The following is a 24605-nucleotide window of genomic DNA, read 5'->3' as shown; positions in this document are numbered from 1 at the left end:
TGATAGCTAATAAAAATTACTTTTATGACCTTAGCATTTTAAATTCGTCATTTTCTCTCTTCTGTTTTTGAATTCGTCACTTTATTTCTCTTACTTTCTTTCCTACAAATTTTTTTTTCTTCATAAAAACTTAAAAAATCCATATCTATCTCACATGAACTCGAAATTGAGTGATTTCAAATCCTACGGATTCGTGGCGCCGAGTTCTTCAAAAATAATCAATTGTGTTTGATGAAAAATCATGTTTAATGTGTCATGCTTACGTGTGTTTGTAATGATTTTTCCAGAAATATTCAATAAATTTCCATTTATTTTCAGATGATTTCCGAAAATTTTCAGTTATTTTCATATCTAAGGCAGTAACGTGATTTTTATACATTTATGACATTAAAATTTATTTTTAATCCAACATAATGGATTTATTTTTGAAGATCTCGGCGTCACAAATCTGTAGTATTTGAAATCACTCAATTTTGAGTTCATATGAGATAGATATGATTTTTGAAGTTTAGATAAAAAAAAAATGTTTGAAAAAAATAGGAGAGAGATAGCGACGAATTCAGAATCAAAAGAGATAGAAAGTGACGAATAAGAAAAAATAACCTGATTTAAGAACACTTTTGAAATTTTAACGCATTACTCCGATTATCATCCCATACATTTTGCTATTTTCTCATCACTTTTTGACTAAATCTCAAACGTTATAACGGCTTAGTGAGTTACAAATTTCATTTAATTAAGATTGCATACTTCGAATTAGCTAAGTTCTTGGTTTTATTATTTGGGTTTAGACATAAGCATGGCCAAATCTCTCTACCAACCCTCGGCGAACACACAACACAGAACACTCGTTATGCCGCCGTTTGCCAAGACCTCTGAGTAATTACGCCATTGTTGTGACTTAAATGAACAGAGCCGCATTTCTCTCGAAAACCCTTCAAGGAAAACCACCTTTGCCTGTCAACTTCCTTGCATGGTCTCCGACCAAGAACATAGGCGAATGTGTGACGTTGCTCCAACAGTGCGCGAACAAAACTAGGCTCGAACCAGGCCGTCAAGTCCACTCTTACGTCATCGTCAATGGGTTCCTCGATTCCCTGTCGACGGTCACGAGCCTCATCAACATGTACTCCAAGTGCAGCCGAATGGACGACGCCGTTTCGGTCTTCGGTTGTACCTCGACCGACACCGATCGAAACGCCTTCTGTTTCAACGCCATGATCTCTGGCTTCATCTCCAATGGAAGACCATCGAAAGCCTTGGGATTTTACCAGAAGATGAGAGAGCACGGCGTTTTGCCTGATAATTACACTTTCCCTTGCGTCATCCGAGCTTGCTGCGATTTATTGAACGTTTCAGACGTTAGGAAAGTTCACGGAACGTTGTTTAAGCTTGGCTACGATTTGGATGTGTTTGTGGGCAGTGCTTTAGTCAATGCTTACATGAAGCTCGGGATCATGGAGGACGCGCAACAAGTGTTCGAGGAATTGCCCGAGAGAGACGTCGTGCTGTGGAACTCGATGGTCAACGGGTATGCGCAGATCGGGCAGGTCAACGAGGCTTTGGGCGTGTTCCGGACTATGAGCGAGGAAGGGGTTGTGCCGAGCAGCTTCACCGTCACCGGAGTTTTATCGATCTTCGCATCGAACAGCGATCTCGCCAACGGAACATCCGTCCACGGGCTCGCCGCGAAAGCAGGTTACGACTCGGTCGTCGAGGTCTCGAACGCGCTGATCAATCTCTACGGGAAGTCCAAATGCCCGAGAGACGCATTGGAGATCTTCGAGGCGATGGACGAGAAGGACGACTTCTCGTGGAACTCGATCATATCGGCCCACGAGCAATCCGGCGACCACGAGACCGCCCTAAACCTCTTCCGGAGAATCTCACTCCGCCCGGATCACGTGACGATCACCGCGGTCCTCCCGGCGTGCTCTCGCCTGGGAGGGTCAATCCACGGCAGAGAAATCCACGGCCACACGATCCGATCCTCGCTCAACCTCAGCGCCTCCAAAGAACACGCGATGGTGAACAATGCGCTGATGGACATGTACGTGAAATGCGGTGACACGCGAACCGCCCGGGCGATCTTCGACTCGATGCAGACCAAGCACGTGGCGTCGTGGAACATCTTGATCTTGGGCTACGCGGCTCGCGGCCACGCCGACGAGGCTCTACGCCTCTTCTCGCGCATGGTCGGAGAAGGGTTCGAGCCCGACGACATCACGTTCGTCGGAGTCCTCTCGGCCTGCGACCATGCTGGGCTCGTCGAACAAGCCCGAGATTTGCTTCTAACAATGGAGAGGGACCACGGCGTGGGTCCCACGATCGAGCACTACACGTGCGTGGTCAATTGTCTGGGCCGGGCCGGGCTGCTCGAGGAGGCCCACGAGATGGTCAAAACCATGCCGGTCGAGCCCAATCCTGTGGTTTGGAGGGCTCTACTGGCGGCTTGTAGGCTCCACGGGGACGAGGAATTGGCGGAGATTGCTGCGGAGCGAGTGATTGGGCTCGAGCCGGAGCACTGTGGGAGCTACGTGTTGATGTCCAACGTTTATCTCGCGGCAGGTCGGTTTGATGAGGTGTCCCAGGTTAGGGGGTCGATGAGGGAGCAGAATCTGAGGAAGGTTCCGGGCTGTAGTTGGGTCGAGCTCAAGGACGGGGTGCACGCTTTCATCACGGCCGATCGAGCCCATCCCGATTCCGATTTGATCTATGCTCAGCTGCTTTCGTTGACCGCTCGGCTTCGCGAACATGGATATGTGCCACATTTTTAGTGTTGAACATGGATATTAGTTTATTAAAAATTGTTACCCTGAAAACAAGTTGATCACAATTCATATTTTCTACAATGAAAAGTGTGCATCCACAAATCCCCTTCAATAAAGGAAAAAGAATGCCCCCACAAATAAATAGTATCCTCATGTAACAGAAAATGTGACCGACATATAAGCAACATTTCAAGATATAGAGCCCAGAAACACAGATGAAGGTTTGACCTTGGCTGTCAAGATTTAGTATCCAGAAACATTTTTTTATTGCAAAAGGGTGTTTGCGGATGCGAATTATAAAAGGCAGACCGACCCTCTTAGAGGCTTGTAAAAACAAAAACAATAAAAAAAAATAATTAAACCAAAAACTTTCCCCTGTGGGGCTGCAAACTTAGACTACAAAATGAGCGCTTTAGACCTTGGGATCCAGTCTATGGCGCGGATCTCTAATCTGAAAGGCGGCCCTTGAGGTGATGATGTCAAGGGGAGTCGTCGTTCGATTGTCGTCACTTGGTGGTCACGGTTTGTTGACTCGTTAATGCTCTAGCGTCGTTGAAATGCTGAGCACGAACTCTTTCAGCTCTCCAATTTTGATGAGCTTCTCAATTTTCCTTAGATGGAAGCCATCGGAGTTCAAGTGTTTGTGGTCTTTGTGAAACTCGCAGTACTTCAATCTGACTCTCCTTCTTACCTCCATCCTTAAGGGTTCGGGGCGCTGAATTTCATGCTATCTAGTGCCAAGATTGTTTCAAGCATTGTGTTCATCAGAATAAAATTGGTATGTTCACGAAACCATTGCAATAGGCCAAACCTTGGGTCAGTCCGGGGGCAACCGCTAGCTTCAGATCTCGTCTTCTTTCCTTCACTGGTTGTTAGTTGTAAATATGTGTAAAATTTATAAATAGTTGAAGTAAGTTATAAATAGTGATAAAAAAAATAGTGTAAATATTGCTAAGTTTATGTCTTCCAGGATTTTCCTTGTGTAATCAGCTGTAAATAGTTGTAAATAATATTGTATTCAACTATAAATTGTTGTAAATATAAGTGTAATTAGTTGTAAATAATTGTAATTGTAATAAATATTATAATCGGCAAATTTTTTTCTTTTAAATTGAATTTTATTTTCGGCAACTTTAATTTGTTTGATATTCAATTTATTTTTTCAGCAGTAAATGAGAATAATATTTTAGGTATTTTAGTTTCAAATTTGAATTGTATGTCAATCTAAAGAATAAATCCCTATTGATTAGCATTTAGTTATGCATTACATTGATTTAGTCTTTAATGGTATAGAATATTTGATTGAATATCAATATATTAGTAGGCAGTTAAGCTATTCAAATCTTTTTAGTTTAGGCAGTTTAATTTTAAAATTAATTATTTGGTCAATTTAAAGAATAAATCCTTATTGACTAGCATTTAATTATGAGATTACGTGGATTAATAGTTTTAAATGTTATAGATTAATGCAGCTTTCCAAAAGTTGGGATTACATTTTTCCAAAAGTTGTAATTTTAAAGTAAATAACTGTAAATGAGTGTTAATTATTTGAATCTCTTGAGTATTTACGATATATTGATTTTTTCATTGCAAAATAAACAAATATTTATATTATTACGTACAATTGATTATAACTATTTATATAAATTTACAACTATTTACAGACGACGCAAAACTCTATAGAGAGATTCAATTGGCCTATGTCGGGAAACCCGTAACATATCACCGCCGTTCGCTCGATGGAGGCGTGCCTCCCCTCAGTAGGACTATGCCGGAAAGACCGTAACCGACTTCGAACCGGAAAGACCGCGAGGGCGTTCATATTCAAGAACAAAGATGACGTCTGAAAAAAAAAAAGGATTAGATCGAGAAGGATTGAGGAATGCATATTTTCTACAATGAAGAGTGTGCATCCAAATCCCCTTCAATAAAGAAAAGAGAATGCCCCCACAAATAAATAGTATCCTCAAGTAACAGAAAACGTGACTGACATATAAGCAACATTTCAAGACATAGTGCCCAGAAACACCGATGAAGGTTGGACCTTGGCTGTCAAGATTTAGTATCCAGAAACATTTTTTTTATTGCAAAAGGGTGTTTGCGGATGCGAATTACAAAAGGCAGACCGACCCTCTTAGGGGCTTGTAAAAACAAAAACAATAAAAAAAATAATTAAACCAAAAACTTTCCCCCGTGGGGCTGCAAACTTAGACTACAAAATGAGCGCTTTAGACCTTGGTATCCAGTCTATGGCGCAGATCTCTAATCCGAAAGGCGGCCCTTGAGGTGATGATGTCAAGGGGAGTCGTCGTTCAATTGTCGTCACTTGGTGGTCATGGTTTGTTGACTCGTTAATGCTCTAGCGTCGTTGAAATGCTGAGCACGAACTCTTTCAGCTCTCCAATTTTGATGAGCTTCTCAATTTTCCTTAGATGGAAGCCATCGGAGTTCAAGTGTTTGTGGTCTTTGTGAAACTCGCTGTACTTCAACCTGACTCTCCTTCTTGGCTCCATCCTTAAGGGTTCGGGGCGCTGAATTTCATGCTAGCTAGTGCCAAGATTGTTTCAAGCATTGTGTTCATCAGAGTAAAATTGGTATGTTCGCGAAACTATTGCAATAGGCCGCGCCTTGGGTCAGTCCGGGGGCGACTGCTAGCGTCAGATCTCGTCTTCTTCCTTCGCTGGTCGTTAGTTGTAAATATGTGTAAAATTTGTAAATAGTTGTAGTAAGTTATAAATAGTTATAAAAAGAATAGTGTAAATATTGCTAAGTTTATGTCTTCCAGATTTTTCCTTGTGTAATCAGCTATAAATAGTTGTAAATAATATTGTATTTAGCTATAAATTGTTGTAAATAAAAGTGTAATTAGTTGTAAATAGTTGTAATTGTAATAAAGATTATAATCGGCAAACTTTTTTCTTTTAAATTGAATTTTATTTTCGGCAACTTTGTTTAATATTCAATTTATTTTTTTCAACAGTAAATGAGAATAATATTTTAGGTAGTTTAGTTTCAAATTTGAATTGTATGTCAATCTAAAGAATAAGTCCATATTGATTAGCATTTAGTTATGCATTACATTGATTTGGTCTTTAATGGTATAGAATATTTGATTGAATATCAATATATTACGTGTAGGCAGTTAAGCTATTCAAATCTTTTTATTTTAGGCAGTTTAATTTTAAAATTAATTATTCAGTCAATTTAAAGAATAAATCCTTATTGACTAGCATTTAATTATGAGATTACGTGGATTAATAGTTTTAAATGTTATAGAGAAGTTGGGTTTACATTTTTCCAAAAGTTGTAATTTTAAAGTAAATAACTATAAATGAGTGTTAATTATTTGAATCTCTTGAGTATATACGATATATTGATTTTGTCATTGCAAAATAAACAAATATTTATACTATTACGTACAATTGATTATACTATTTATATAAATTTACAACTATTTACAGACGACGCAAAACTCTCTAGAGAGATTCAATTGGCCTATGCCGAGAAGCCCGTAACAGATCACCGCCGTTGGCTCGATGGAGGCGTGCCTCTCCTCAGTAGGACTATGCCGGAAAGACCGTAACCGACTTCGACCTCGTAGGATCCAGCAGTCCTCAATGGTATCGTTCTCTGAAGACTCAGCCAAGCCAGATCTGAGGTAACAGATCTCCGTCGACGAAGAGCTTCCGAGACAATTCCACCCGCTCAATCCGATTGGCGAGGCGTTCATATTCAAGAACAGAAACGACGCCTGCAAAAAAAAAAAGATTAGATGGAGAAGGATTGAGGAATGCGAGTGATCGATTACCTCTGTGTTGAGGCTCCATCGTGGCCGAGAAAAATCGTGGTCGGTGAACCAGGCGAGTATTGCCTCTCCTTTGAGCGAGAGCCTGGTCCCGGATGTGAAGGGATTGCCTCTCCGATACAAATAAGTCTGCCTAATATGGAAACTGAATTTAATCTCACGTAATCTCCAATTTGTTGCAATATATATATATATATATATATATATATATTGAAAATTTAATAACCGAATAAAACGTTTAAAATTTGAAATTGGACGAAAAAAATAATTCAAATTTTAAATGAATTTTCGAATATAAAAAGAGCGACAAATCAGGAATGCATAAAATACCTTGATTGAGCAACGTCATTTTTATGTCTATTTATCTAATATTTACGAAACGTTGACTATATAGCAATGTCAAACGTTTAAATTAGCTATTTTCTGTTCTTTTAATTGCCTACTAGGATTAGAATTCCATGATTCTTTAGTTTGAAGTATGAAGACATTAGTTAAAAAAGTAAAATTGGCCACCAAATTGATTGAATAACAGACTGATCAGATTTCTCATTCCAAAATAACAATAATATCTCTTTTATTATTCAAATGTGTCATTAATAGTATACTTGGGCATAAACCCCTATTTATCATTGTAAGATTTTATCCTATAACTAAATTAGATTTCAAATAATCATTAGGATACGATAGTAAAATTAATATAATTGTAATTGTTAGATTAGAATCAAATTCAATTAACATAAAAAGAAAAAATAAATAAATAAAAAGAATTGGAAACTAAATTTGGGCTTAACACATGGGTTTGTAACACGCATAGCCCAAACGGAAGCGGAGCGTCATTAAAGAGTGGTAATAAAAAAATGACCTCACCACCACAGTGACCAACGGCTATCAAATAAAATAAAAGGAAACCCAAAAAGCGTAATGAGCAAAGGCGTTTAAGCCATCAGATTAAAACATCCAACGGTCAGAATCCGACCTAAATCCGACCGTTGGAGTTGCGTCCGTTCCTCAGAGCTTTCCTTTTTTTCTATATTCAGCGATATACAGGATTTCGTATATATACGAAGCAAAAATCCAAAGCCCCTTCAAAGACAATATCAGAAATCAGAAAAGAAATCAGAGAAAGAAAAGGAAAGAAATCGCAGAGAGAGGAGTAGAGAAGAGGAGGAGATTCCATAGCTTTTGCTACATCTTCGGTGACGGCGAAAGGTGGCGATCGAGACTGAGGCCGGCGACGGAGGAGGAGAGACGAACAACGGAAGTCGTCTAAGGCTGTTTCTGACGTCACTGTTCTCGAGCATCGGAGGAGTTTTGGGAGGAATCGTCGTTCAAGAAGAAGAAGAAGAAGATATGGCTTCCAGAGACGTTGTTGTTGTTCCTCGCCAGCAAGCACACAGAGGTTAAATAACACCCATTCCTGGATTCCGTTCAGTTTTTATTTTATCATCTTTGTGGTTATTGGATTATTTTGTTTTTCGTTTATCTGTAAAAAGATGCCACGGATTTTAGGGGTCTTATGTTGATTGTACTTTCAAAAAGCTGTTTTTGTATTTGTTTGTCGTCAAAATCGTTTCTGATGTGAATCTTTGTGGATATTTCAGAGATAGTGGTTAAGCAAAAGAATTCCATGGCCGAAGGAAGAAATAGGCGGGCTCTTCAAGATATTGGAAACCTCGTCAAGCCTCGGGCCGAAGAAGGGAAAGTCAATGATCAGAAGAAGATCACAAAGAAGGTCAAAGAAACAGTCGTGAAGCCAAAAGATGACGAGAAAGCTCTTGAGAGAAGCAGAGCCGCTAGTGGAAAGAAGGTGGTTCCAGGGAAGAAGAATCTCAAGACTTTTACTTCGACTCTCAGCGCCCGGAGCAAGGTGAATATCCAAAGCCCGACTTGTGTTTCTGTTGTTATTCTCGGTGTGTATGTGCTTGTTTGATTTTATTGATTTCCCATTACACAGATTGCGTGTGGGCTAACTCAAAAGCCAAATGAAGAGATAGCGGACATTGACTCGGGAGACAACGACAACGAGTTGGCCGTGGTCGAATACATTGACGATCTCTACAGTTTCTACAAGCTCTCCGAGGTAGAGAAATCTTGGACCCTATTTGATAGGTTTCTTTCTTTTCTGTATTCTGTGATAATAACGATAGAAATTCTGCCACACCCACGCAGGATGAGACCAAGCTGAGTGATTACATGGGTCTTCAAACAGACATCAATGCAAAGATGAGAGCGATCCTAATCGATTGGCTGACCGAGGTTCACCTCAAGTTTGAACTCATGCCAGAGACTCTGTACCTCACAATCAACATCGTGGATCGGTTCCTCTCGATGAAGGTCGTCCCGAGGAGAGAGCTTCAGTTGGTCGGTATAAGCTCTATGCTCTTGGCAAGCAAGTATGAAGAGATTTGGGCACCCGAGGTTAGTTTAGTGCTCTTAGATACAACAACTCATTGGTTATATAATGTCCCTTCTTTTTCGCTTGTTATTTTTAATAATCATATCGCTTCCGTGAATGTTATGTTGCAGGTCAACGACTTTGTTTGCATTTCGGACAACGCGTATGTGAAAACTCAGATCTTGGCTATGGAAAAGACTATCCTGGGGAAACTGGGTTGGTACTTGACAGTTCCTACGCCGTATGTGTTCCTCGTCAGATACATCAAGGCCTCACTCCCTGCCGACGAGGAGGTAAAGATAGTTCTCTTGACACTGTACTAATATGATTATTAAGCGGGTTTATGATTGTGATTATTCTGTGGTGTTTATGCAGTTGAAGAACATGGTGTTTTTCTTGGCTGAGCTTGGAATAATGCACTACTCTACGGTGTCTGTGTACTCTCCTTCGAACATCGCCGCTTCTTCTGTTTACGCCGCGAGATGTACGCTCGGCACGAAGCCCTTTTGGACAGAGACTCTGAAGCATCACACTGGCTACTCTGAGGATCAATTGATGTAATGATTCTTTTCTCATCCATAATTTGACTATGAACTGACCTTAGAAGATCCAAGAACTGATTTTATTTTTGTGTGTTTGTTTGATAACAGGGATTGTGCAAAGCTGTTGGTGGGTTACCATTCTCAGGCAGCGGAGAGTAAGTTGAAGGCAGTGTTTAAGAAGTTCTCTAAAACGGATTGCGGTGCCGTTGCTCTTCATTCTCCGGCCAAGATTATGGGAGATTAGAAAGCTGTCACCATATCTAGATAGAAAGAAAGCTGTTTCTGTTTTATTGATTTTTGGACCATGGGGGATTTAGATTTTGTAATTAACTGTTGTTACCAGCTGGTAAAGGGAGGGGTGTGAGAGAGAGAGATCATTTTGCTGTAAATGATCTGAAATCATTTTACTATGATCTGAATTTATTTGTTTTGTTTTCAATGACTGCTGTGTGGATTTCATTGTTATGAATTCTTATGTAAAAAAAAATATGCGTGATATGCAATTATTTTATTTCGATTGATGTTCAGAGGTTTATTTGTTTTGTTTTCAATGAGTGCTGTGTTTATCTCTCTCTCTGGATTTCATAGTTAATTCTTATGTAAAAAAGTAAGCGTGATAAGCAATTATTGAATCTCAATTGATGATGAGATTTCATTGGACATCAATGGGCCCAGAGAACCACCAGTAATATATATACAAAGAACTACGAGGGGACATCAATGTTGTTCCATCAATTTTTTCCAGGAGAGGTAAGCAAATGGGCACAGAGAACTACTTAAATGCCTTACTGTTATTATTGTTTCCCAATAAGCAGAAGTAGAGCATAAAACATCCTTGAATTTGATTGCAATAAAGAAACTGTCTCAAGATCTTAAAACTTCACTGCAACAAAACTCAAAGAAGAGTTTCCTCATCATCTATTGAGGAGACTGATAGAGAAGACCCTTGTTGTTCTTCAGCTTCCTCAGCATCATCAGCCTTAACCATGAGCTTAGCACCGCAACATCCCTTCTTCCTCTGAATGAAACCCGAGTTGAGCCTATCGATGAACTCGAAATTCTCCTTCCAAACCTCGCCGTTGGCAAAGACCTCCTTCTTCCAGATGGGCACGGAGGCCTTGAGCTCGTCGATGATGTAAGCGCAGCCGCGGAGGGCAGCGTTCCTGTGGACGGAGGCGCAGGCAACGAAGACGCTGGTCTCTCCGACCCCGACCCGACCCAGCCTGTGGGCCACCGCGACCCCAGTCACGCCCCACAAACCACGCGCCGCCGCGCATATGGATTTCAGGCACTTCACCGCCATCGGCACGTACGCCTCGTACCGAAGCTCCACCACTTCTTTGCCCTCGAACGTGTCCCGAGTCGTCCCCGAGAACGTCGCCACCGCCCCGGCCGACGGGTCGCTCACGAAATTCATGTACTTTGCGATCTCGATCGCCTTGTTCTCCTCCAAGATCTCCACCAGCGTTGTTCTCGCCTCCTCTTTGTTCTCATTATCGGCCATCGTTAATAACCTCCCCTCTGTTTTTCAAGCCAAAAGCAAAAAAAAAATTATTTAAATCTCTTTGCTGTTATGTACGGAAAGAAATAAGTTTATCTGGTTCTTGTAAACACTTCTTTTCAGTGATGTATATAATAAATAAACACGGTACTCACTTGCTGTATAAGCTTAATTTAACATTTTGACTTAATTAAACCCATTCTGAGCACTCAAATAAAAATTAAACCCATTCTGAGCACTCAAATAAAAAAAATTACTTGATTCTCATTTTCACATGCAGCAATCTGATATACAAAAATAAAAATTTCGTTCCCTGTTTTTGCAGACCGAGAGACAATAAACTTTTTTGGCTCAATTAAACTCATTCTGAGCACCCAGGATCAATAATTACTTGATTCTAACTTTCATTAGATTTTCGTTGTCTGTTTTTGCAGAGACCGAAAGGCATTTTGAAAATCTAAATTGGTGAACAAGTATTGAGCGACGCATCGAAATATAACTACGAGCTAATTAATGACAAGGATGTAAGAGAGATTGAGAAAGGAAGTACCTCAAAAGAAACGTTGCCGGGGAAATACAGAGAAGACGCCTTCTGAGAATGAGACCCAAAAATGAGAGAGGAGAAAACTGTGAAGGCTTTAAATCAATTTTAATTATATAAAATTTAAGGTGGCATATTAAATTCTCTGAAAACATGGATGAGTATGACGGTTGTCGTTTTCCTTTGGATCTTTCCTCACTCACAGTCGCACAAATATAAATACCGGCTAGATCTCGGCTATATCTCGTTTTTTGGGTGTTTCGGTATCATATCTCCAATAACTCGTTTCGTTTTAGAAATTATCGCCGTTGATCTGCTATATATCGTTCATATGTAATAATTGTGTAAAAAACCCAAAACTCGGCCATAAACCGATGCGTGGTTCTCGAACTCCCAAGCCTAAAGTGAATAGAAAATCGCCCAATGTAGGTAAAAGTCGGAGATTATCAGTGAAACCCATATTTCTTGTGTTTTTCATGTTGAATTTCGTAACTTATAACACTCAGACCTGATTATCGGCGACAAGGCATTAATGGATAGCAATTCCAGATATAAATTTAAAAAGATAGAAGAAAACGATAATTGATAAGGCATTAATGGAAAATACCCAACAGTTTGTGAAGATGGCGGTGAATGAAAATATCAAACCTGTGACGAAAGACGATGTGCTAAAGTTTTCTTTATTTACGACGAGACACAAGCCGAAGAGGTGAAAAAGAGAGGTGCTTGTTATAGAGTCCAACAGTCTCAATGCGGATGAACACACATGTCAGTCACTGCAAATATAAACTAACATGTTACAAGTTACAACTTCCAATCTCAAACAATTTTTTTTTTTTTTTCAATATTTATATTTTTCAATTACTCGTTATGGATATATAAGGAAGTCTGATATTAGTATTTTTGAGAAAAGATTGGATAAGAATCTTTAAAATCTAACAATTTTTATTTTAATCAACATACATACAATTGACTTTATTTTTATTTTATTTTATTATGTTATCGGGGTTGGTAATCGATATATCAGTAAATTTCTAATCAGTATATCGATAGCAATATTTTAAATATCTATAAAATCTTCGTCAATATGTTAATAAAATCAAATTATTGGTATCTAATCGGTAACGTATTTGATTCTTGCTCATACGGATATCAATTTAGATTCCATTTTCATTATTAAAAATTATTTCACATGAATTATAAATGAATTTCACTAACATCATAAAAATTAAAAATTTTGTCTTCGCTGGTGGTATGATAGTGATATTATGCGTCGAAGTTTGAAGTAATTATGTATTCAATTTCTTTTTTTGAAGTAATTTCAATTAGCATATGTATTCGATACACAAACACATAAGAATTGACATATATATTATATAATTAATTACGTTAAACACAAATTAAGAAAAATCTTGTGTAAAATCTTGTGCATTCGATACACAAACACATAAGAATTGACATATATAGTGTCACTAAATAATTTTACTATTAAAATCAAGCAATAATGATATTATTAAAACGTTTTTAATATTAAAAAAAATTAACTAAGCATTTATCTATAAAAAAAAATATTATTCTGCTTGATTAATTTAAGGGGCGGCTAGGTATCTAGCCCAAATTGACTACCACTTTTAAAATTCTAGCCCAACTATCACAAAATTTAAGTAACTAGCCCAATTCACAACCAAACATTATAATATTCCAATACTACCCTTCATTATAATTTCTCGTCCAATCAATCTCACCAAACAAGTAACGATTTTACGCAAGCTTCACCACCACCGCCACCAAAGCGAAATACGGTGCCGATTCTGGCTTGACCGATCGCGGCGGAGCAGCCGCTGAACGCTCGGAATGTGACGGAGGAGCAGAAGATCGGAGCCAGGGTTGTGGAAGCAGAATAGGGGAGGATCTCGACCCCGAGCCTCCTCTCTGCCGCCCAAACATCAAACTCTCCGGGAACTCCACCCGACTGGACTCCCCCGCGCGCCTCTGCAGCTCCGACGCCGCCGCCAGCCTCCGCATCGCCGCCGCGGACCTCGCAGACGGAGAACAGGTCGGGGAACTCCTAGACGTCATCTCCGAACGATTTTGGGTTAGATTATTCATAAAAATGATAAGTAAATATTATTTACAAATCGCCGTTCGATAGTAAATAATATTTACAAATCGCCGTTCGATAGTAAATAATATTTACAAATCGCCGTTCGATAGTAAATAATATTTACAAATCGCCGTTCGATAGTAAATAATATTTACCATTTGAAAAAACCAACATACATGTCTCAGATTTGGCCAATTCCATGATTCAAATATAGACACACAGAATTAACTGAACCCTAGACGTCATCTCCGAACGATTTTGGGTTAGATTATTCATAAAAATGATAAGTAAATATTATTTACAAATCGCCGTTCGATAGTAAATAATATTTACAAATCGCCGTTCAATAGTAAATAATATTTACCATTTGAAAAAACCAACATACCTGTCTCAGATCCCGGCGACGCCTACCCCGACGGCGATCCAGGTCTTAGGGTTGGAAGACGCGCTGGCCTTTGCGAGCTCGAGAGGACGCGACGCACGGCGTAGGGATGGAGTTCGCTAAACAGCTCTGAGATGGATTCTTTCAGCTACGAACAGCTCTGAGACCGATGGCACGAGTCTCATCGGAGACCGAACATGATTCCGAAAGTGAAGCTATCAGAGATCGCGATGAGTATATGCGGTTCGTGTTCGTCGCGTTGGTCAGGACCACCATTATCGCCGCAGAGAAGATCGTCGCCGGGATCGGAAAAGATCGCCATTTAATTTGGGTCAGAGCTCATAGTTGAAAAAGAAGATCGATTCAGAGAGAAAGATGATAGTTTGGATATTGAGGAAGGGTATTTTTGGTACTTTGTCTAATGTTGGGCTATTTGCCTAATAAACTGATAGTTGGGCTAATATTTTAGAACACCTCTCCTCAAGTGGCTATTTCTTTACAAATCTCTTAATTTAAATAAATCAATATGGAATCATTTTAAAAATATTATGAATGTCTATTTATAATATAAAAGTCGTTTATAATTAAAATTTTATTATTAAATGATATTAATAATTTTTAGTTAATTTTATGAAGAAAAAAAATGTTAAAACGTGTTTAATCTAAGACTGTCACGTGAATTTTCGTCGAATTTAACTAACTTTGTTTGACGATACAACTGAAATTTAACAATAGATATTTTTGTCGGAAAAAAAAAGAGTATTTAAATGTATGTTTCTCAAAATATTAAGTATTTATGTCGCAACTGGCTCTAAAATGAATAATTGTGTGGTAGAAAACAAATTTTGTATCACGACACCATTTACTTCTTTACTGTCGTTTACACGTCACTGGTCGTTTAGATATTCAATCAGTTAAAATTTTGCTTTTATACACGAGGAAAAGAAGAGGGTAACAAATGAATATAGCATAAATAAATCACTCTTAAACATTCTTGAAACTCTCTTATAGTATCTTGAAGAACATACCCTAATATAACCAATAAACACTTTCAATTTGTAATATTCTCACATACATAAGAACAAAAGTAAAACAACCCAATCTTCCCCACAAGTAATAACGAAGGCAAACAAAAAAAAATGCCTTGATATAAAATAACAATAAAGACGACTACATAACTGTAAGAGGCCTTTTAAACAATTACACAATGCCACGCTCTACTATTACAAACTTATAATACAAGAGAGAAAAAAACTCACTAATTACATTAGTAATGGAGGCCCATCAGGATGCTCTGTCATCAGGCCCGGCTAACATAATCTGTGATGTTATGATACTTCCAATAAGAATCTCTCAAACAAAAACAACACAAGAACGAGAAAAAGAGACTATATGTGAAGCACTTACATTACAATCGAAAGCAAATCTCCGTGCAAGCATGATCGCTGCATTTCGCTCCCTTTCTGATTCGAATGCCAATACAAAGGAAACCCCTTTCTTTGCTTGCCAATACAATGCCTGAGCCGCAGCATTTCCTCCGCCTCTTACTCCGCAAAGCTATAAAACAAAATAAAAAATAAAAAAATTAAAATTGCTGATGAAAGAAATATGGCAGTAAATAATAGGAACTGAAAAATATACATCGACGATTGAGATTCAGAAAAAATAGATATAGCCGATATGCAGAAGAAGATTTTAAGCAGTGAGGGTCGGATAAGAACTCGCTCGTTATGGATACCTGCATCGAAGTGGAATAATATTCTTTGGCTGCCGTTGACTTTCCTTTACAAAGCTTTATCCTCATCTTCCCAATGTGAAAAGCATGAATTGATTCTGATTGCTGATTAACCCCGTTCATCTGGGTAACTACCACCTGTAAAGTAACAAAGTTAAAATAATAAAAACTATGGGCGTAGCAAAGTTTTATTCTTCACCATCTTTAAAGCTGATAACAAACTGGACTTCCTAACACACAGAAACAAGGGTTACGGTGAAACCCACTTTTCTACATGAATAATAGACTAGTTTCACGTGAAAGCTCTGGATAGTTAGCATTAAGAAATAGTGCCTATCAAACACATAAACCAAAAATCGAAAGATGACTTGAGCAAAACTACACTCGAGAACAAGCCAAACTAGGCACTAACATTTGAGTCCCAGATTCGGCACTATCAAACGAAGGGGATGTGAGGATATCGAAAAAGGGTACAGCTAAACAACCTAAAACGAGCTTGGGTTAGAATCAGAAACGTACATTAAACTCAACGTCATGTTTGCGGACAAGTGCCTCTACATAGCTACCCAAGCCAGCAGCTGTTCATGGAAATAAAGAGCTCATTCACTTTCCATTTGGAGGCATATAAAGACGCACAAACATGATATGCGTTATGTCAAAACTATATAAACAAAGCATCCTGAATTTATTTTGGAATAAGCAAATAATGGCAAAGATTAACTGAAAAATAAACTTAAACGACTTAAGAACGGAAATGATTATCAGACCAGGATCAATGGAACCAGTAGTCGTTAGTGTTACTGTCTGGCCTTCAGAAACGATCTCTACTTGCAAGGTCTGTCCAACATCAAAGGGCTCAGGAGCATAAATGAATTTGGTGGCTCCTGAGATGAGAATATTCAAATAAGCGAGAAATTTGCAGAAATCTACTACGCTAATAAGTCAAAACATTTAGGCCCCAAAACACACAACATTGAATATGTATGAAATTTTTTAAGGGATGAAAATTCTCATGGACCCAAAAAATTCATTAGATGGTCCATTCCTTTATTTTACTAAAGTATAGGTTTCAATTCAGAGTGTAACAGTACAAGTATATGAAAACGGGTACTTGATTGTATGTTGTGTACTCGCATGCAGTTGAATAAGTTGCTTTCCGTTGAGAGAGGTCATTACAAATAGCAACACAATACCTGATATAAGCTCCTTCTTTTCACCTTCAGACGATACACGGTACCATTGAATCGAACAGTTTGAAAGATCTGGAGCATTTTCGGAGCAAGGCTGAATTTGCAAAAATGAACCCAAAGCTTCAGCGCCATCTAGTTCGTACAACTGAGAATTATTCTCCATACCCCTCTTTTTCACAGCCAGCTGAAAAAAAAAAGTATCAAGAAGGGAAGAGAAGATTGCAAAATTAAATTAAACATCGCTTGGCAAATAGTGAAGCAAATCATACGTGTGGAAAGAAAACACCCACATAGGATAAAACAGAGGGATATGCATTAGAATACACTAAATCATTCACAATCAACCAATTCAAACGGACCGGTTGTTGCAAGAAAATAAATATATCTATTAGAAAGTCATATAGGTTTTATCTCTATTCTTTTTTTTATATATATAATTCTGCTTACAGATTCTTCTACAAGAACAATATTCAATTTGAATTTATCAACTCGTTGAGTTGAAACTTAGTACAAAACAGGTTTCTCATAAGGTGCAGAAACTTTCTGATATTTTGCCACGATCAACAGATTTTGGGTGCGAACAAAATATTACTCGTTCAGTGAAAATGTTTATGTTGGTTAATATCTAAAGATTCTTTACTCAACATAATAACTAACTCTACATACACGGTGCCAATTACACTACACCACAACTGCCACCAGTTGCCCTTACTACTGGTACAATCAGATAGCTGCCAACTCTTGAAGAAAAAAATTATACCTCCTTTTGAAGTCGAAGATAATGTGTAGACTTCTCGGCGAGCTGTTTCCTCAGAGCTTGAAGCTCATGTTCCATGTCCATAACCTAGAAGCACGTGTTCAAATGCACGAGTTTATATCAGCTATTTATTAGCACCTTGAATCAGGTTGTTTGCTTGTAAAATGGCAGGCATGTATAAAACATATATATAATTTGAGGGGTGTTATTGGCTACCTTGCTAGGCTGGTGAAGCATTTTAATTCGCCTCGCCTCTTGAACTTCCTTCATCAACTCCTCAATGTCCTGTGGTCCACAGGACAATATAGTAGTTAGACCAAAATAACAAGTACATATAGCTACCCATCTAAGTTATTCCAGAAAAAAGAACAGAAACAAACAAACCTGCTTCCCCGAACCTCGAGACATCTGCTCGTGTTCCTGAAGGGCCTCTTCTACTCTCTGCACTGCTGCTCTTGCAGCTTCTATTTCAGAGCGAGCAAAAGCTCTTTCCTCGTCAACAAGTTTCCTCGCATCTTCGGAAGCCTACAGACTCAATTCAATTCAATGTGTTATATTTAATTACATATATACCAATAAATAATATATTATTATAGCATCATAATCTTGGCAAGCACAGAACTCTACAGAGCTTGATAATACGACCACAGATATACACTATACCCTTTACATTTTTATGTCATCATTGGAATGATTAAGTTGTCACCGGAATGTCCGCATGATTTTAAGAAAAGAAGGGGGAACTGCATTTTAATTACTTAATATCTACAGCTGAAGTAAAGATTTCTTGATAAGGTTTGGTCAAACATTGATTACCTGTTTAAGAAAACTAGCTAGCTTCTTAACTTCTGACTTCTCTTGCATCAACTCTCCTTCTCTTTGAGTCAACTGAACTGCCAAGGCCTCCACCTACAGATGGTAGACGTTCATACTTCACACGTTAACAAAACATGCAAAGAATATTTCAGAAAACATTTTGGAAGAGGACATCCACTTTTCATTCATTTATTTGCAATGAGATAATAGAAAGAGAAAACGGCCTTTTTTTTAGCACAGGCACTTTCACGAGTTCTTCTTCTTTCATGCCCACTGATGACAATTGAAATACAAGCTTATGCCAGCGTTCCCAGAGTTTCAAGAAGACGCCAAAGAATGATAGTACGCTACGGAGAATCGAAGAAGACAAACTAACCATTGCTATAGCCTCCTCGACATCATCCTTGTTCCGACCAGCTACACGGCCTCTCAAGGACTCCAAAGCATCCCTGAGCTTCATCAGAAGAACATGCTTTTCCAAAGAAGCTGCCTCTCTAAGTCTTGCCTGTATATCCCAAGAGAAAAGAACAAAAAAGCCTTGAAAAGAAAAGATCACTCTTACATTGAAGTATGCATAAAAAAAAAATTCATTATTTCAACTATCGCACCACCTCGCCAAACTTTTTATCAGGCTTTGTTTCAAAGACTCATCACAAAGTAACACTATTTTTCCACAACAAACCCAATGTTTTTAGCGACCCAGAAAAGAAAAGAAAAAATTATAATGCAGCGTCAAAGATCTCGCAAAAATAAATATTAAGAAAAGAAAGATTAAGCTATTAAAACCTCTTCGGAGAGTTTAGCGGCAGCGGCTAAACCCTTCTCGAATTTGCTGGCGAGGTCACGGACCGAGAGCCGTTTCTGTTGATCCAAAAGCTGTGCTGTCTCGCGTGCAACGACCTCCTTCATCGATAGCAGTTTTGGATCATCCTTGGCATCGAGAATCTGATTGTTGGACCCGAGTTTGTAATTCGGAAACCGGCTCGAAGCAAACATTACATCGGCGGACACCGCCGGAACAGCCTCTCTCTGCATCGTGTCACCGAAATCCCTACTCACCCGCGTCATTATCTCGAGCTAGCCTCTCTGTCAATCGCCCTCAAACTACACTGACTAAAAAAACAGGGTCCAAATTACAGAACTATCTAGAATAACCAGTTGACACAAAAGCAAAAACTCTTGTGAAGGTTTCAACATTGATCCTAACGAAACTGACCTCAAGAAAAAGGAATTAGAAAGAACCTTCTTCTAGAACTTGGCTTTTCCGACAAACTTTTTTTCCCGGGAGGACCCAAACAAATTACAGTACGGAACAAAACTTCACAAATTGCGCTGAAACAGTCAATAAACCTCAAAATAAGCTCTAACAAACTCAACATTTTAACGACCAGGTCAAAGAACCAGAGCACCAGAAACTAAAACCCTAACTCAAAACTTTTTTCCTTTTTTATACATGTATATATCTTAATATGGAAGCTCAAAGAACAAAAGTGAACAATGAAGACAAAAAGAAACTCGAAACAAAAAATAAAAATAAAAACTTGGTACTTACAGATCATGAAAAATGCAAAAAAGTGGCGGCTGAAATGGATGTTGAAGTCTTGAGACTCTCAGATCAAATATACAGTAATTCTCGCTGCTTGTCCTAAAAGAAGGAAAAATATCAACTTGCTCCGTATAATCTAGAGAGAGAGAGAGACAGATGTTCTTAGAGAGAGAGAGAGAGCTAGGTAAATAAAATATTGGTTTGGTGTTTGCTTTTTGAAAAGCTGGCTAATGTTGATGGTTTTTTATTTATATAATTATTTAATTTACTTTTTCAATATTATTTATATTTCGGGTGTGACTAAATCTTATCATCGGGGTGATGTAAGCCCGTTGTTAATTTTATTATGACTATGAGCTCTTATGTCTTGTCTTATTTTTGTTTTTAATTTAGACATAATTGGAATATATTTTTCTTTGGTCTAATTTTTTTTATTATATAAGAAATTAGTATTTGGGAGTTGGGACGTTGTTTACCGAATGAAAAGGACGGCTGGGATTTGATGGTGAGGAATGGGATATCATGCGTGTTCTTTAACTTAAACAAACTATCTTTTTGGCGGGTCCCACTACCCGCCTCCGATATCTCTCTGTTAAATAGTTTTTTTTTAGGCAGTCTTTATTTAAGAGTTGTTTCATTTCATTCTTTTTTTTTCCTTAATTGATTATTTATTTAATAGTCTACTAATTCCTTCCATACCTCATACTCTTAAAGGCCGGCTTTAAACTTTAATGATAGCTTTAAAGTATATATATGTGGTTCATAGGTAGATTTCTATATACAACTACATCTCAACGCTCAAATAGAAGATCAAAATATTTAAGAGCAATCAAAGTGAAACTTTTCTAAACAAACAAAATAAGATTAACTTAAAAGATTAATAATCACGATTTGTAATCATTGACGATTCAATAATGAACACTTCCAAAAAAAAAAAATTCAATAATGAAGAAAATAACAAATCTTATCTAAAACGTTCCCTACATAGTTTTGTAACAATAATACAACCAGTAATTTTAAAATTGACAAATTTGATTAAGACAATGCAACTTAGAACAATTTATAATTAAGGGGTATATGAACTTTCCCCACAGATACTTAAGAGACATTTTTCTAAAATAAAATATCATAGAAGAGCAACGAAATGCATTACGTTCCATCTACTCTTTAACTTATTTATTTTTAAATAATATCTTTTGAATTTTATTTTTCTCAGTTCTAACCCTTTAGGTTAATGATAGATCAACATAAATGAATTTTAGATTCCGTGCTTTTTTAAGCTTTCATGTTAACAGGATCGTTTTGTATGAATATACTCTAATAATTTTTTATAAAAGTACTAAAATATAGTTGGAGTGTTTAACTGAAATCGATGAGCTACACCTGGTCATTGAGCTCATAGTAGTCTTTCTGATAATTATGTATTAGTATAATTAACACTTGTTTATTTGGGATTTGAACGATGAAACGCGTTGATATATGACTATATACTTTTGTTGTAATTTTTTAAAGGGAATTTTGCTGTCATTTATACACCATTTATTGTTTGTATTGATTAGTGATAGCAATGTATTAGTTAGTTAATAAGCTATGATTGTAGTGCTAGTTTTTTTACTTTTTGTGGGCGGTTAGAGAGGCTCAGCCGACCGTTTACCGAATTGAAAAGGACTGCATAGGGACGAAATTACCCTTCCATTTAGTTGACTTCAACTTATCATTTTCCATATAATCCAATATCTTTCCAAACTCTGAAGATGATGCAAATGAAAATAAAAGCTCACTCTAATTCCTTTTCTCTTGTACCCATCAAAAGGTATGTGCCTAATTTTCTTTCCGTTATTTGCTGAAAAAAGGATCTCAAGCGTGATAAATAGTTTCAATAAATAAGTACATTAAATGCCAAATATTGAGGCAGTCTAATGCTCCATCTCTTTTCAACATTAATAATATCCCTCTTTAATAAAATTGTCAAAATTACATTGTAAAAACATTTTTAACACATAAAAAATTTGAACAATATATACAAGCAGAATTACTTTAGTGCGATTTCTTGAATAATACTTGCGAGACATGGCGGAGTGGAGACTTATCTCGTGCATCGCTTTAGATATTCAGGGTCGTTTTCCACGCGGTTTCGAGAGGTTGTGACCGATTGGGGCGAACCCGAAACGTCATATCTCAAGAGGATCCTCGTAATTGCGATGAAGACGATGATCACATGCATTGATCGTGAGAGGACCACAGAGAACAATAAGGGTGCATCTTGGTGAGAAATGATGCCTTTATGCAAGAAGAAGTTTGCCTGGGGACCTTGGCTTGAGTCTAAAGGTCTTGGCGCCGAGAATTTAATATTTGGGCTTGGGCCTTGGTCTCGTGGGCTTGACGAGCTGATTTGGGACTTTATGGTCGCATTCTTGTGTCGATTTTGCTTTTGAGGTGTCGTTTTACCTCATGAAAATGACGACATAGCATTAGCACCTCAGTTTCGTGTGCTATTTGTCGTGCGGAAAATTTTGTAATCGTGTCAGGACCAATTCTAAGCATTTGTGGTTTCGTCTAAGGCTTGTCGATATTAAGATATTGAGATTGCATGGGCCGAGTTTTATAAGACCACGAGGGACTCTGAGTTCAAGCCACAGGACTAAGAGACCCGGACTATAGCGGTCAGTTGACCCGAATCACGTTGGTCAAGATTTGGAGCCGCAGAGACAAAGAGACCCAGACTACGAGAGTCGTAATTTTGAGTCGCAATGGTCAGAATGTTAAGCCGCAGGGGACTAAGAGACCCTGACCACGAGGGTCTGGTGACTCAAAACACGATGGTCACAATTTTGAATTGCGGAAAGTAAGAGACCCGGACCATTGGCTTGGTGACCCGAACCATAGGGGTCATGATTTTGAGCCGTACAAGGGTAAGAGACCCGAACCACGGGGGTCAACTGACCCAAACCACGCAAGTCAATATTTTGAGTCGTGGAGGGTTAAGAGACCCTCACTAAGGGGGTCAAATGACCTTGACCGCAAGGGTTGAGATTTTGGGCCGCGGGGAGCTATAAGACCCAAATAATGGGGTTCGGGTGACCCAAACTACACTTTGAAGCATCACATCCTTCTTTTTGCACGTCGCGTTGATGCTCAGCACGTCGCCCTGACTCCCAATTCAGAGAGTTTTATTACCCGATTTTTGACGTCTTTGAGCCTTAGGATCCAATCTAAAGGCTCGTATTGCTAAAAAAAACACCGCTAAACCTATTTAAAGAGTCCTTGTAACCTAAAAACACATATTTCACTTTGTTTTGAGTTCTTAATTTTATTGTTTGGTTGTTTTTGGAAGCTTTTGGAAGAGAGAAAAAATGTTCTTCGACAGAATCGACTCATCCGACGAATCTCTTGAACTTGACTTCAATCGTTCTTATTTCTCTTCTTTTATTTTATTGCTTTTATAATATTATTGAACATCATTTAGATTAATATGAATTCCCTTTTGCTTTCATTATTTATTTTAATATTTTTAATTATTCTGTTATGTTTAGATGATCATGAACACCATTAGAGGCTAGGTTTCTTATGGGGTTGCGATATAGCCGAGATTGATAATGGTTGATGGGTTTGTTAGGTAAGACAATGCTTGTTTGCTTTGTTATTATGGATAGCTTGATATGAATTATGCTTAATGATTTATAGTGCTTGATCACCATTAGAACTGTTATCTATTATTCTTTACTGTTTGAGAAAGAGTAGAGAATCGTGCTTTTGTTCATGTCTTCGTAGTTGACCTAGGTTAGTAGAAAATTTAGGTAATTTATGTAATCGTTTTGAACTTTTATCGTTTTGCGTGTAGTTGTTTGATTAGGATTAGAGGCCAAGAAGATAACATTTCGTCAACTACATAGGTTTGCTAGAATACTCGAGAGAGGCTAGTGGATAATTTTGATAGAGTGAGATTAGCATCCATAGGAGTAGATTTTGTTGTTCGAACCCGAAACCCTCGACCTAGAGTTCCAGTGAAATCGTTGCCCCTACTTTCCCTTTATTGAAAACTCGTGATTATTCTTGCTTTTGTTTTATTCAATTTCGTTAGTCGTTTCAAATCATCTCCCATTCACCATGTAATCAATTCGCAACAAGTTAAAGTAAATCACTAAATTTTTAGTCCTAATGGGTTCGACACTCATACTTCCATATATCTATATTACTCGGGCGACACGTACGCTCGCGTGCCTAATTTATTCGCAACACTTAGTGCCTTGCGGTTCTAGCATCAGCCTCGCCGGCGAGAGCTGAGAGCTCCATGGTGGTCGGTCTTTTTTTTATTACAGAGGCACTGGTCGTCTTCTTCGAGTGCTTTCTGACCTTCCTGAATCCTGACTCAAAGCGACAATGGGTGCGTGGTGTAAAATAAAGTATAGATGGAGATGTATGATTTGTTCTTTATTAGTTAAATCTCGAAAGATAATAACTATAATATTTATTTTATGGGTCCAATAGGTATATAGTCATATTTACAGTTTCACATTGTT

The 24605-nt window shown here is 38.1% G+C and overlaps 4 protein-coding genes across 12 annotated transcripts; 2 read left to right on the top strand and 2 right to left on the bottom strand.

Moving 5' to 3' along the window:
* Positions 1-822: 822 nt before the first annotated feature.
* LOC149380937 (Pentatricopeptide repeat (PPR) superfamily protein) lies at positions 823-2913 on the top strand. The gene has a single exon (XM_089600884.1). It carries the CDS (start codon positions 906-908, stop codon positions 2775-2777), a length of 1872 nt encoding a protein of 623 aa, XP_089457010.1. The 5' UTR covers positions 823-905; the 3' UTR covers positions 2778-2913.
* Positions 2914-7621: 4708 nt separating this feature from the next.
* On the top strand, positions 7622-10040 carry CYCB1;4 (Cyclin B1;4). Its single transcript, XM_089630732.1, has 7 exons — positions 7622-7975; positions 8178-8443; positions 8531-8656; positions 8746-8994; positions 9103-9264; positions 9347-9528; positions 9622-10040. Exons 1-7 carry the CDS (start codon positions 7927-7929, stop codon positions 9755-9757), a joined length of 1170 nt encoding a protein of 389 aa, XP_089486858.1. The 5' UTR covers positions 7622-7926; the 3' UTR covers positions 9758-10040.
* Positions 10041-10286: 246 nt separating this feature from the next.
* Positions 10287-12331, bottom strand: LOC149380935 (molybdopterin biosynthesis MoaE family protein). 5 transcript variants are annotated; one of them, XM_089629709.1, is made up of 3 exons: positions 12204-12331; positions 11565-11606; positions 10287-11032 (listed from the first exon to the last, which is right to left on the bottom strand). In XM_089629709.1, the coding sequence occupies exon 3, from the start codon at positions 11015-11017 to the stop codon at positions 10409-10411; it is 609 nt and encodes a 202-aa protein (XP_089485835.1). In that variant the 5' UTR covers positions 11018-11032; positions 11565-11606; positions 12204-12331; the 3' UTR covers positions 10287-10408. The 5 variants fall into 5 exon arrangements, with proteins under 5 accessions (XP_089485835.1, XP_089485834.1, XP_089485833.1 ...); XM_089629708.1 differs by having other exon boundaries at positions 10287-11034; positions 11565-11603; positions 12204-12315; XM_089629707.1 differs by lacking the exon at positions 12204-12331 and adding an exon at positions 12163-12178 and having other exon boundaries at positions 10287-11034.
* A 2660-nt stretch (positions 12332-14991) lies between these two features.
* SCAB1 (plectin-like protein) lies at positions 14992-20279 on the bottom strand. 5 transcript variants are annotated; one of them, XM_089600726.1, is made up of 14 exons: positions 20092-20277; positions 19756-19871; positions 19326-19652; positions 18916-19044; positions 18540-18632; positions 18108-18248; positions 17940-18008; positions 17727-17810; positions 16970-17150; positions 16544-16660; positions 16296-16354; positions 15780-15914; positions 15449-15598; positions 14992-15361 (listed from the first exon to the last, which is right to left on the bottom strand). In XM_089600726.1, the coding sequence occupies exons 3-14, from the start codon at positions 19605-19607 to the stop codon at positions 15326-15328; spliced, it is 1476 nt and encodes a 491-aa protein (XP_089456852.1). In that variant the 5' UTR covers positions 19608-19652; positions 19756-19871; positions 20092-20277; the 3' UTR covers positions 14992-15325. The 5 variants fall into 5 exon arrangements, 4 of the variants coding, with proteins under 4 accessions (XP_089456852.1, XP_089456853.1, XP_089456854.1 ...); XM_089600727.1 differs by having other exon boundaries at positions 19326-19643; XM_089600728.1 differs by having other exon boundaries at positions 19782-19871.
* Positions 20280-24605: the final 4326 nt, after the last annotated feature.

Source organism: Urtica dioica, chromosome 11, assembly GCF_054948205.1.
Source record: "Urtica dioica subsp. dioica isolate 48M chromosome 11, U.dioica_male_clone48M_v1_H2, whole genome shotgun sequence".
NCBI lineage: Eukaryota > Viridiplantae > Streptophyta > Magnoliopsida > Rosales > Urticaceae > Urtica > Urtica dioica.
This window is presented reverse-complemented; position numbering and strand designations above follow the sequence as displayed.